Here is a 13,392-nt window from a genome sequence, read left to right as displayed (position 1 = left end):
CAGAGATAAGGGCTTGTAATGTATGATGGAAAGTGGTAATTAAGGAATAGGGATAGACGGAACTACACTATCTCAATCAGGGTTTCTCAAGTAGTGCCCCTACTATACCCATTAGGCCAGTCGGGGAGGTCCCATTGGACAAGGAACGAAAATTAACCCCCCGCTTAAGGTGAGAGAACAAGTTCATAGTTCAAACCCACCCTTCTTCCAATTCACCCCATAGTCCATATCAAATGCCCAAATACAAACAAGCATAAGCACCCGATACAAAAATGAATAAAGTACCTTTTGATGGGAAGCACACCATCCATGAGCTCTTGTCGAATGGGTGAGAGGCATATGGCTAATGCAGGTGGCAAAGATATAATGGCACATCATGAACTAGTGGTAGTTGTCAAGCACTGCATGGTCGGTTGGCTAGATGTGAAGAATAGGAGAAAAAAGGTTGCTCCATTATGGTTACCCATTTTGGTGGGTAACAATGGTTAATAACCCCCACATATCTCTAAAATTCTCCACAATGTATGAGATCCAACTAGGAATAGCCACTAGCAAGATGTCTTGAAACTTCAGGTTGACTATGTGATGGAAAAATATTCACCGAGTTAAAGGTATTCCCTATAAGGATTGGTCCAACCTCCAGTTCTAACTCACTCCACCTACAAAAAAAGCAATGAAGAAGAATAGCACCTTGTTCACCCTCTCCATGTGTCTATGTAGCCCCTAAATGAATCGTACCTAGAAAATTTTTGTAATCATTACTAGTTATGAAGTATTAAATAACCCCTTCTACAACATGAGCCAAGAGAACATAGAATAGAAAAGTCCAAACCACACAATGGAGACAATGTGCTTGCAAAGTAAGAGTTTTATATTATCATGTAGACTGATCTCACAATACAACAACAACTTGAATGAGAGGAGAGACTAGCCTTTGATAATTTACTTCGTAATGGAGATAATGGCTAGTTCAGCCTTTCTCTCAAAATAATATTCTACTTGTCATCCACATATCGAAGACTAAGTAAATTACAACAAAATAAATTTTAACGCATGAATTTGCCTAAGGAAGTTCGACTTGGGTGAAAGGTCCCTTGGAAGTGCAACATTCCAATCACATGGTCCGTGAAAAGGCAAAATGTAAGGAAATTTAGTCAAAGGATATTAAACGATCCACTTATATGGCCCAATGGCTACCTTGATTACTCAACTTGATTGCTTGGAACAATTTTTATCCATAAAGAACTCAACTTGGTACCATGGTGGTTCGATTTGGATAAAGACTTGACTTTCTAATGGCTACATTCTTGTTTACTTGAGATGCAATGGTTAGCTTAACCTTCAAACGACTAGATTTAACCCCCAACATTCCTCCTTGTTTGAATTTAAGGGCTAGTTCGAGGGCTGACTTGGTCCATTGGCTAGATCTTCAATGCCCTTGAGAATTTGAGAATATTGTCACCTAGGTTTTGTCTAACTAACTTTTGATGTCAAGTTTACCCCTACGCGCCAAGTGTCTTGACACGTGGCATCTAGTGAGAACATTATCATGCAACAAATGAGAGACTTCAACACCCTAGTAAAAATGAGGAATCTGCCACTTGGATTTTGTCCACCTAATTTTGTAGACCACTTTTGATCTATTGCATGTCTCATTCTATCAAAATCTGCCCCTATTATGCCACCAGGAAACCCCACCAACTATGGATCACTTTTAACTACCATTTTCTTGATGATGCATTCACATTTTTGAAAACTTTCAACATGGCATGTCAACTAGACTTTTTGCTCAGCATTTTGAGACTAAGTTCACCTTTTGCTTTCCTGGACCACATGCATTGGGAAATGTGTACTGCTTTGGAAGCATAAACATGATGAAAAACTATGAAGCAGCCATGTGCAGAACTGTTTGATAAATATACCATGGCCAAAGAATGCATAAAAACTCAATGACACAACCATGTGGGAATGACATAGGTGCACCCGACATGGGCTAGACTAGACCCTACATTGGTGATCACACTACAAACTGATAGTTCTTCTAGACCATGAGTCCCAATGAGATCCATTCAAATCTCTCCCCTAACCCCCACCCTCCCCCCAATCCTATACAAGAGAAAAGGACTAGGGAGTTAGCACAAAGGTACCAACAAGGGCCACCCATAGTAGGCCTAGAGTACCATAATACAAGGCCTCCACATGCGTTACAGGGCTTTTAAATTGCATTCTTTGGGCTTACAACGGTGCTGCCAAAAATAAAAAGTACATATGTACCCCTAGTGAAATGAGGGGTAATAAGACCATAATAGGGGATGCCTAAAAATGTCACTTGATGTCTTTTGATAAACTTTAAGGGTTACAATATATGATTTCTAGTAAATTTATTCTAAATTGTTTGTCTTTGTTATGCATATGCTCCCTTTAGAAGTTAATTTCCTTTGATATGACCTATGCTAATATTGATACATTATTTATGTTTCTTATTATGACATAGAAACTGATATTGCCTTTGGAAGCTAGAAATGGTTCAACTATTTTCTACTTAGATGTTGCAATTCTTATCTTTGTAATTAATTACATCTATTGAGAATGTGTTTCTATTATTTCCTTTGCTCTTTATGAAGCATAGATTATTGTCATGTCTTTTGAAATTTGACCTTACTTGCAAAGCCATCCATGAGATTCATCCCCCCTGTCCCAAAACTTGGTGAAACCTCAGAATGAATTCAAACAACCGCAATGGCTTTGCTCAAAATCATTACTAAATTCTCAAGCACACAAATATTAGGATAGATTGTATTTACTATTTCCCAAAAAATAAAACGGTTCTGATATTATGAGGCAAACAACGGCTCCTCACAAAAATGAACTAATAATTCAACTTCTATATAGTGATTTAGGAGAAGGGACATTTATCAGTGAAATGTTTTTTAATGGAAACAGTCAACCATAACAATACATTGGCCATCATCAGCTTCAGTGTGAATTACTTCTCCATTTTACTCTGGGATTTTCTAGATGTGTGCTCTTTCTATTGACCTCATGTTCAGCTCTCTCTCTCCATGGGCTTTTCACCAGGCCACTGATACAGTTTTATACATGTTCATGTTCATGACGATGTCCTATTGTTTGTATTTTCCATTTCTTCATTTTGCATATATATTTTTTGTAATAGATTTAGTTTTTCTAGGAGTGCCATTTGCACTCTCAAATTGTACTCTTACTGGAAGTATCCTCCAGTCCCATTTACCTACTTTTGTCATCATTTGTTGGACAATTAACAATTGTGTTGTCTTATCTTATCTTATCTTATCTTATGGCACCAAAACTCTTTTTAAACTACAGCTTCAGTTTATATGCAAAGCCAATAATGATGAGAAAAATAGTAGGTCCCAGTTTTCTAGATACTGAAATTTAATATAAGTACTATCAGCCATATGATAATAAACAGAAGAAAAGAATAATAAGAACAATAATTGTAATTCAATACTACATGACAGTGACAGTAGCTCAAAATTAATAAATAAAAATAAAAATTGGTTAGTATGGATGCAAAATCAAACAGGAAGTGCACATACCCTAAAAAGGACAAAAAAAGCATTCAACATCCTTTGAAAGTTTTAAATCTCTAAATGATGATGTAAAGTCAAAACTGTGATTTTTGCTTTAACCTTTGAAAGCATTTATATAGAGATTTCTAGTTTGAATACCTCACATAAGACTTCTGCGGTCTTTGCATTCAAGTCCCGAATGGCTGTCCGTTTCACATGCTGTTCAAAATGGACTTTGTCAGCAATCCAAAATCATTGAGACACAAAGCATAGCCAGATGAAGTAAAACCAAAACTTCATATATTATGGCTTCAAAGAAGCCTGTTAAATAATATACACAAGCATTGAAATAACATGAATGCACCTGTCCATAGCATCATAAATCCAATGAACTACTCATCTACATCTATTTTATGTCAGATATTTTCTGAGCAGTACATATTAAATTTCATTGATACCTTTTATGACAAAATAAAGGGTTTAGCTTCTGAAATAACCATCAACGATTTTCACTTGGGTAAATACATTGAGACTATATCAATGGTTTTCCTTCGTGTGCATGCATAGATATTATATTGTCAACAGCATTAAAATCCTTTGTAGAACATGAGTTCTATAATTTCACCCAGCTTGGAGTTCTTCAAACTAGTTAAAGAAATATAAAATATGGACCGCAACAGAGTATTTGCAGAAAGTGATACCCATTCTTCACTAGTCAAACTGATTTCTAGCACTTCCAATTTCAGCTATTCTGAATTTCTGCTTTCCTCCACAGACCTGCAACTTTCAGCCTACCTGAACCCTTGCAAAACACACGTGTGAGCTTCTTTGGAGTGGTTTGGAGATCCCTTTCTTCTTGTCATTGCGGCATGAGCTTCACTTTGCTCACCTGCTTCCACACCAGATTTGGCCTTTAGTCTAGATTCTTCAATCTTGCATAGTGACCATAGATCTTGGAATGGAGTATAGCTTCTTTCTTCCCATAGATACTTGAAGTGAAGTTACCCCACTCCTCCGGTAGTGCATTTAATACAACTGTAGTCATTTCACTATCAGACATGACTTCTCCCAGTTCTTGTAGTTGATCCCGGATCTCAGATATCCTCATAAAGTATGAGGCTATTCCATCTTCCCTAGATATCTTCAGCTTGTTGAAAAGTAATTGGGTTTGATCTTCATAATGACATGTGTAATTGTGATTTTATGTAATTGATGAAAAGAAGAAAAATAAAATTATTATTGTAATGCTTGTCTCATGGGTTTTCATGAGCAAGGAATTTTATTTTTAGTATGACTCCCATTGTGAGTCCTTAGGATTGGTCATAAAGTCAAATTGAGTAAATGTCATGTATGAAGGATGTTATGAATAAAGTATATAGGAAATAATGTAAATGATAATAATCATAAATAATGATTAGTTAATTAGTAATTAAGTTGAAGAGGCATGTCTGAATGAGACATGACTCTCCATGAAGAGACACCTGCTTAGTATATAAGCAAGCCGCTCACTCTCATTGTATCATTCTTATTCATACATTTAATATATGTTTTTGTATCTAAATGGAGATCTACATATTCCAAGTCTTCCAATGTATTTAACTTGAAGAACGAACTTTGTTCGCTTCATTTGGTATTAGAGTAGTTCGATCCTTTGGCTGCACAAAGCTCGTTCTCCGATCCAGGGCTTTGGCCATCGAAATTCGTCAACTTCATTGCCATTGAAGCATTTCACTATAAGCTTTTAGAGGGTCTCCAATACACCATGTTGGCTTTTGGCCATTTAAAAAAAAAAAAAAAGTTCTAAGATAAAATTATATTATCAAAAAAAAAATCCAAAAAAATCAAAATATATAAGATTAAAAAAAAAAACACAAAAACAAACGAACTTACCTACCTACCGCCATTGTTTTGTCGCCACCACCAAGTCCCCCAACAGCCTAAGCTCAACAGTCGTCGCCCAACAACTGATTTGTTCTATGCCCACCACTGCACAACCGCAGCGTCCACCTAACGTCAACAATCACTATCTGAATTTGAAGTCCCTCTGTTGTGCATCCGCCTCACCCGCATCCTCATCCGCATCAATTCATTACACTGTTGCTCCTGTCAGATCACAAACACACATCCGTTGCCCCTGTCAAATCCTTTGATTGATTCTGTCCATTGCTCCACCACCATCCTCCGCCCTCCACATCGTTTTCCCCTTTCTTGTCAGTCATCCATTGTTTGTTTTCCCCATTCAACATTCGACTCCCATGTCCCCATCCGATCCACGACCACTCGACCCACTACCTAATCGTTTTTCACTGCCATCACTGCTATCCATCACTGTGTCCGCTATAAGTTAAGACAGCCGTTGTTTTGCGGAGACAGCCAAAGAAACGTGACCAGTCATAAACTTGTACGACTTCATATATCATAAGTTATATGATTAATATAACTAAATTAAGTCATAAAATTATTTGATTAATTTATAAAATTAATTTAATTAATATAAGTTAATTTAATTAATTTATTAAAAAATAAAAATAAATATGTTTAAGGAAAAAAACTATTAAAAAGGTGAAAAAGAAAGAGAGTTAAATTATAAAAAAAATAGGAAGAGAGAAAGGGAAGTTCAAGTTTTGAATTAGGAAAAGGGTTATTCGAAGTTATCCAATAGTTGAATGGTATTAATATTAAATGAAGGAAGAAAGTTTACCTCGACAAGCAAAATGACATCTAATTTGGAATTGAAGGAAGGAAAATTTTTAGAAACCTTACCAAGTTATGCTAAAGTGCTATTTAACATTAAGGGAACTCTCACAAGAAAAGATGTTACTATTTCTATCTCTCCCGCTAAAGATAAAAATTATATAACGCCTAAAATTGCAAACCAATTAGTGATTCCGGAGTCTAATATAATCGAAAAATTACACTGTTTTGGCAACAAAAAATATGACATAACTAATTTACAGTTAAACATTCAAGATTATACATTTATATCGCAATTCTCAATTCAAACCCTATGGAGCAATCACGGTGACATTCTTTTGGGGTCACCCTGGATGGAGACTGTAGCATCTGTCTTAAATACAAAGAAAAAGTTTTTAGCATTTTCTTACAGGAAGAAGAAAATAACACTCCAAGATGTTACACAAAAGCCAAATTCAGTAACGCCAGAATATATATCAGATATTTCAAAAGTAATTTCTCAAGAAAGTAAATGAGTCAACAATATCTTTGACAAAAGGAATTTTTCCTATGTCCTCCAACATCAAATCAATGCAATGTGCAGCACAAGGTGTCCAACATAAAGTAGGATGCCTCTCCATAAGCATCTTGCCAGCAGCAACATAATTTGCAGCATTGTCCGTTATGACTTGGACAACATGTTCTGGACCCACCTCCAAAATTAACACATCCAGCAAATCACATAATAATTTTACATCTTTGATATGTGTAGATGCATCAACAAATTTCATAAACATTGTCCCCTTCAGACCAAGAAGTTTATACCGCTTCTCCCCTTTTGATCGGTCCAACCATTTGACATCACAGTGCATCCTGTGTGTGCCCATGATGCTCTAAACTCCTCCAATCTTTTGGTGCAGTCAACCTTTTCATCTTGAAGAATGCGGCCTCTAAAGTCATCATAAGAAGGGACTTTGTACCCTGGGCCAACAATTGCAATAGCATCCGCAACAGGCAGGCTAGAAAAATGGATTATTCCTTGCAATGCTGAAACTTGAAAGGAATATCACTCCAAAGAAGGAACTTGCCCAACAACTTGTCAGCTTCTTCTTTCTCCTTTTTTTAAGTATTGAAGAGAGAGATGGTTGTCAACCAGTCATGGATCTAGGAACAAAATATGATGAGGCAACTACAGGGTTGGTTGTAGATATTGATGCTTAAGTAGAATCAATGCCACTCTCATATTCACCTCCTAACACTCTATTCCCTGTTAGTTGACTCCTTAGAGCTGACTTGGATAGTTTGGTTTGCTCAATTTCTTCCAATGATCTGAGGGCTCTTCGGATGATTTCTAGATTTATATTGGTGCAAAGCCCTACCTCATGTCCAGAGATTTCTGCAAGGTGATACTTCAATCTATACAACCCCTGCCATATGATGTCCACACAATTGATCTGTCAAACCCTCCATCAGGTTGAACAAATTCCCATAGAGGGTCCAATTTCCTTAGCATGTTTGTAACTTGGTTGAACTCTTGAGTTTTAATGTAAGATGAAGTTTGAAGTTGAACCTAGGGCACAAGAAGAATTGCAAGTTAAAAAAATAAAAATAACATTTACATACAATGATACAACACATTGAATTTTTGACCAAAAAAAAAACTCAACTCAATGCAACAATAATGGAAAAAAAGCACATTCAAACCCAAACAAAAATGATGCAAAAAATAGAGCACAAGAAAAAATTAAATTTCTAAATCTAACAATCAAGTTTTTGCAGTTTTTACCAAAATGAACCCTCACCACTCTATGCAACAAAAATGAAAAAAAAAAAAAATACACAATCAAATCCACTCAAAAATCATTGATAATCAATGGGTTATAGAAACCCAAGCAAAAACAAGAAAAAAACCAAAAAAATGGCCAAATTTGGTGCCCATACCTGGAAACCACGCTTTGCTGAAGAAATTTGGTCCAAACTCGAATTTTTCTTGCTTGGGATGCTAAAATCTTTCGTTTTTCTCCTCCTCTGCCCTTGTAGTTGACTTCCTCTCCTCTTTAGCTCTCAAACAAGCCCACTGTCTAAAAAAAATGACAAACAAAAACCAAAAAATCGGCTTTAAAACTTGTTGTTCCGCCACTCACGATTTTTAATGCTAGGATCGCGATTATTTTGAAAAAATCCCGATTTTTTGGAGATATTTTGAAAGTAAAAAAATCGCCGCAAAAATCAGCAATTAACCTGGTCATGCAAAACAATCGTGATTTAATCGTGATGTTCACAATACTGCAACATATGATTAGTTTTTGCATCCAATGTCACTCTTCACTCTAGTTGTCACATCAATGCTCACTGAGATAAGGCCAGGTCAATGTATCAATGCCCAAAACACTTCCAACTCAAGTCATAGTCAATATATTAATGTCAAATACTTGTGAGGGGTATTTATCAAAGGTCTATCTTATGTGATGTCAAGTATGTAGGTGTCGTTTACTTACATAACAGATTGCTTGTAAAAACTTGTATGTCAAACTAGTGGTAAGAGTCTTGTTAACAATATCACTGTCAATTTTCTATGTCAATATATCAAGGTTACCGTTATAATTTTATTGCTTGTTAAGTCAAGGAACAAACCCCAATAGTCATTGTCTTATTGACATACATTAAATGAATCTTCCTTCCAAACTACTATAACACATGCTACCAGTGAGAATGTCCTAAAACAAAGAGTGCCAAAAACTCTACATAAAACTCTTATTTTATTTTGCTACATCAAATGTTGCATATGGGTGTCACTTGTAGCTTACAGAGATAGTTTATTAAGTTTAAACAAGTAGTCAAGCTATTACTCACCAAAATACCTAACAAGAATATTTCACTGTGTCTACAAATAAATATACCTTGTTGTCAAGTGCACTAGTTCTCATACATTAGGATTATTGTTTACATTTAGACCTCAAGGTAGATTTAGGCCACAAGACAGTTCAGTCACAATGTCAAAACTTGGAAACTGAGAAGAGGTGATCGTAAGATTTAACAGAGATTGTGTAAATTGTATGCTCATTTGATGAGGGTCGAAGTGTGAGATTTCGTGCCCTAGCCGCAAGGTCTATAGACACAAAAAACGTTTCCCAACCAAACATGAAATAGGAGATCAACAAGCAAAATAACTTACCTAAACAAACTGAGTAGAAGAGAACCGACTTCGCTTCCCTAAAAAGTTGTCCATGTACTTTAGGAAGTCTGAATTCCTTTTTTTCCTTAGACGTCCCAAACACAGGTAGGTTGAAGTTATTTCTTTGCCTCAGAATTCTTCAAACAGGTCGAAATTTTTTTCAGAACTTAGTCAAGAGATTAATGGCAACAATTATTATATTTAGGAACGTTATATTAGGTCTTAATTTATAGTATTAGATTAGGCTAGTTAATGGCTTCATAAGGTATGCGTTGGAAGGAGGCCTTATAAAAAGGTTGAATATGTTGATTTTTCTAATAAAATTTTATTAGTTGATTGCCTTAAATCTTAATCTAGGATGTTGCTGACCTTATGGAGGAGAAATTTTACTTTTAAGGCTTGTGATGGATACATTTTATAAAAAAATGTCTCCTAGGATGATGCTCCCATGAACCTAATTAAATACCTTTAATTTAATTAATTACTAACCCTTATTAACATTTGTCTAGAAAAAATTTTAGTTCCACTAAATTTTTAAAATCAATGATTGGCTTAGTGCATATGGTCCTACCTAGGTTGTGCAGTCAGTGATAGGCTTATTGCCTTTTGTTCTTGAAGTTATTCAACTTATACACAATAAGACTGCGATGATAATCACTATCATGTATTGACAATCGTAGGTGATTAAGGTGTCATGTTACTACCCCCTGGGGTTTTAGCCCACAAAACTAGGTCTTCAACTTCAAACTCAATTTTCTCTCAAACAAGGAAGAACTACAAGGCGTAACATATATCAACATAAACATTTCTTTGAGGAGAATATAATGAACTAAATCTCCAACCCAAACTTAATGGTTTGACCCTTCAAAAACCCTCAACAATTTCAAGGTTCATCCTAAGCCCAAGGAACTCAAACCCTAGGACATGGCTTTTCAACCATCCAACAGTGGAGCTGCCAACTTGATGCACTCTAACAATTACTAGGAAGTGTTCATTAACCATTTGAAATCAATGACTGGTTTTTTAGTCAATTCAAACCCAGTCAACTCCATGGGTTTACATCAATGACAACATCTAATAGGCTCCACAAAGATGTCCAAGTCATCCCCTCCTGTTCAACTTGGCCTGGCCCCTTGGAGGCACTCTTTCGACCATCTTGGATGACTATAATTATGCACTCGCTCCTCGATGAGACACACATGCGACTCACATACAAGAATAATACATCTGCTCCCAAGAAAAGAAAGAAAGTAGAAGTAGAAAAGAAATTGAGAGTCAAAGACAGAAAGAAAGAAACTCGCACATATGGAGCCAACAAATCGAATTTTCAGTCATTTTTTCTTTGTAATCTAGACGAACTTCTGTAGAGAGAGAAGGTCGAAATTCGAATTTCGGCATCCTATTGCAGACTTTGTAGCAGACATTTGACAGAGATTTTTGGACGATTGACTTGGCATCTTGGTAGATTGTTGGTCTTGTTATCTTTTTGGTCAGATTTGATTCTATAAGGAAAGGATTGTTAGATCTTACCCCATGCGGTTTTTCCCAAGGTAACTATGTGTGTTACTGTGTGGTTGTCGGCATTCTATTTTACTGTTGAGCTCCTCTGTGTAATTGCTTTATGATTAGAAAGATCATAAGAAAAGAGTTGAACTAAGAGATATCATAAGAAGAAATTATTAGTTTAGAGGATGCCCTAGATGTTTAACAATCCAACATTGAATTTGCATCTTGTCTATACCACAATCCATGCTCTACTATCCCCGTGAGATATCGCAACACGTGCGTAGCAACAACCTAACGCGCTATGGTGGGCTCTACCAAATACTAGCTCAAAGAGTTGACTACAAAACATATGATTGGCCAGGTGTTCACCAAATACATCAGTGACCCAACCATCTGCCAATAAAGTGTGGGATCTACTCGCTTTGATCTGGATGTATCTACATCCCTCCAATTTGTGACTAGAGCCATGGTCACGGACCTGCAATCATGCATGTGAAATCTCCTTAGAATCTGCAGAGCGTACTTCAACTATCCCACGAAGACCTCCATATCACCATGCCAAACCTCTAGTCCAAGGAAATTGTTCATCAACCACATATCCTTCATCTCAAACTCACATGCAAGATCTCTCTTGCACTCTTGAATGAGCTTATCTGTGCCTGTCAAAATCAGATCATCCACATATCGCACCAGAATAGGCAAATTACCTCCAACAACAACGTACTAGAGGTCGAGGTCCGCTTCACTCTTGGTGAAACCCAATCCTTGAAGGTAACTGTCTATCCAAGCATACCATGCCAGTGGAGTCTGTTTGAGCCCATACAAGGCTCTCTTAAGCCTACAAACATGAGTGTCCCTACTGCATGTCTTAAATCCCTCCGGCAACTTAATATAAATCTCCTCCTCAACGACCCCATTGAAGAAAGTTGTCTTAACGTCTATCCGGTGGATCCTCCACCCCATCTGCATTACAATAGTTGTAATAGACCTAACAGATGAATATCTGGCCATTGGGACAAAGGTCTCGTCATCCCCTCTACCTGCGAGAACCGCTTTGCCACAAATCTTGCCTTATACTTCTTGATGCTCCCATCAGCCCCATGCTTGATCTTGTAGACCCAGCAAGAACCCATCACAAATTTTCCCTCTAGCATCGACACCACATCCCAAACATCATTCTTCATGATGGAGGCATACTCCTATACCATGGCATCTCACCACACCTGCTGAGCGGCTACCTCTCGATGACTCGAAGGCTCGACATCCAACAACTCTGCCATATGTGCCAGATACCCTGTGTACCTCTGTGGTTGTTTGATCTGTCGCACTGATGTACTTGGAGCACCAACTTGCCCCTGTGCCTCCTAGATCAATCGATCTTCCCATCTTGCTCTCCTTCTCCTAGTGTTGGGGGTTGTTGCCTAAGTGACTTCCATTCTCTCCTCCAACTACGCACCCCTCTCGTCCTCATCCTACGCATGCACAATTGTGGTCTAAGCTATTGGTTGAGCCTCCTACTTGGGAGCCTGTTGCTCCTCCTCTTGCACTGTAGTCGACTCACGCTCTACGGACTTTCTCAAAGCCCTATCCTCCTCAAACTTCACATCTCTCCTGATGAATGGTTTCCTGTGTGTTCTTATGTACACCCTGTCAGCCTTGGATGTTTCTTTTTAGCCCATGAAGATGTGATTCTCTGTTGTGAGTTCTGTTGCTGCACACACTAGCGAGCCTAGTCTGTAGGCTAAGATTAGAAAGCACAACAATAGTATGGGACAAAGCCCCACTTTCACCATACCGTATGTCCCCTCCTCTTCTTGGATTTTCAACGATGGGAGGAGTCCTAATGTGGAAGGAATCACCTAGGGTAAGAAGATCAATGATGACGTTCCATGGTGATTTCCAAGGCCCATTCAAAGGAGAGGCTCAATATGAGGCTCAATTGCTTTGATGAAGCTTAATGGTTCTCCAAGAAAGACCTAAAGGAGCGAGGATCAAAGTCTAAGGATTTATGATGTTCCAATAAGGTCAAGTGTACTTAGAATCAAGATCCCCCAAAATGCAATAGGAACTCTCAATCAGCGCTTTTAAATAAGCAATTGCCTCCAAGAAAGTGTTGCTAAAATTGAGAGCCCTAGGATGGGTCCACACGAAACCTAATGTTTAGGATTTACTATTAGAAGGACCCTTATGAGGACTCTACGTCAACCTAGGACAAGAAAAGGGCTATGAATGATCAAGCTTTGGTGGAAGATAACCCTTGAGAAGCTCTCTCACTAAGACGTGCAAGACTAGCTTTCAATGTCCAAGCTAGGGCTTGATTTTCCTCACAAACAAACCATTGAAATCACGTGAAACTTTGAGGATCTCTAGGAGAGACAAAAACGCAGAAGTTGGTCCAAACGGAATTACAAGATCAACTCTCTAAGATATTTTGCATGATGCCATAGCAAGGTCGTCTAACTAAGAGGCCAAAAATGTTTAGGAGGA

The 13,392-nt window shown here is 37.5% G+C and overlaps 1 protein-coding gene across 3 annotated transcripts in view; it reads right to left on the bottom strand.

Annotated features, from left to right (window-relative positions):
- LOC149260379 (S-adenosyl-L-methionine-dependent methyltransferases superfamily protein) overlaps positions 1-13,392 on the bottom strand; it is a 413,041-nt gene that overhangs the window by 29,670 nt on the left and 369,979 nt on the right. For all 3 annotated transcript variants that reach the window (XM_089420520.1, XM_089420535.1, XM_089420528.1), the window contains one exon: positions 3,711-3,770. In XM_089420520.1, coding sequence (XP_089276646.1) covers positions 3,711-3,770 — 60 coding nt within the window. The remainder of the gene's footprint in view (positions 1-3,710; positions 3,771-13,392) is intronic.

Source organism: Pinus tabuliformis, chromosome 6 (genome assembly GCF_031772625.1).
Source record: "Pinus tabuliformis cultivar Carrire ecotype Pingquan chromosome 6, CPIR1, whole genome shotgun sequence".
NCBI classification, from domain to species: Eukaryota; Viridiplantae; Streptophyta; class Pinopsida; order Pinales; family Pinaceae; genus Pinus; species Pinus tabuliformis.
The sequence above is the reverse complement of the archived record's forward strand: the minus strand, read 5'-3'. Positions and strand labels throughout refer to the sequence as shown.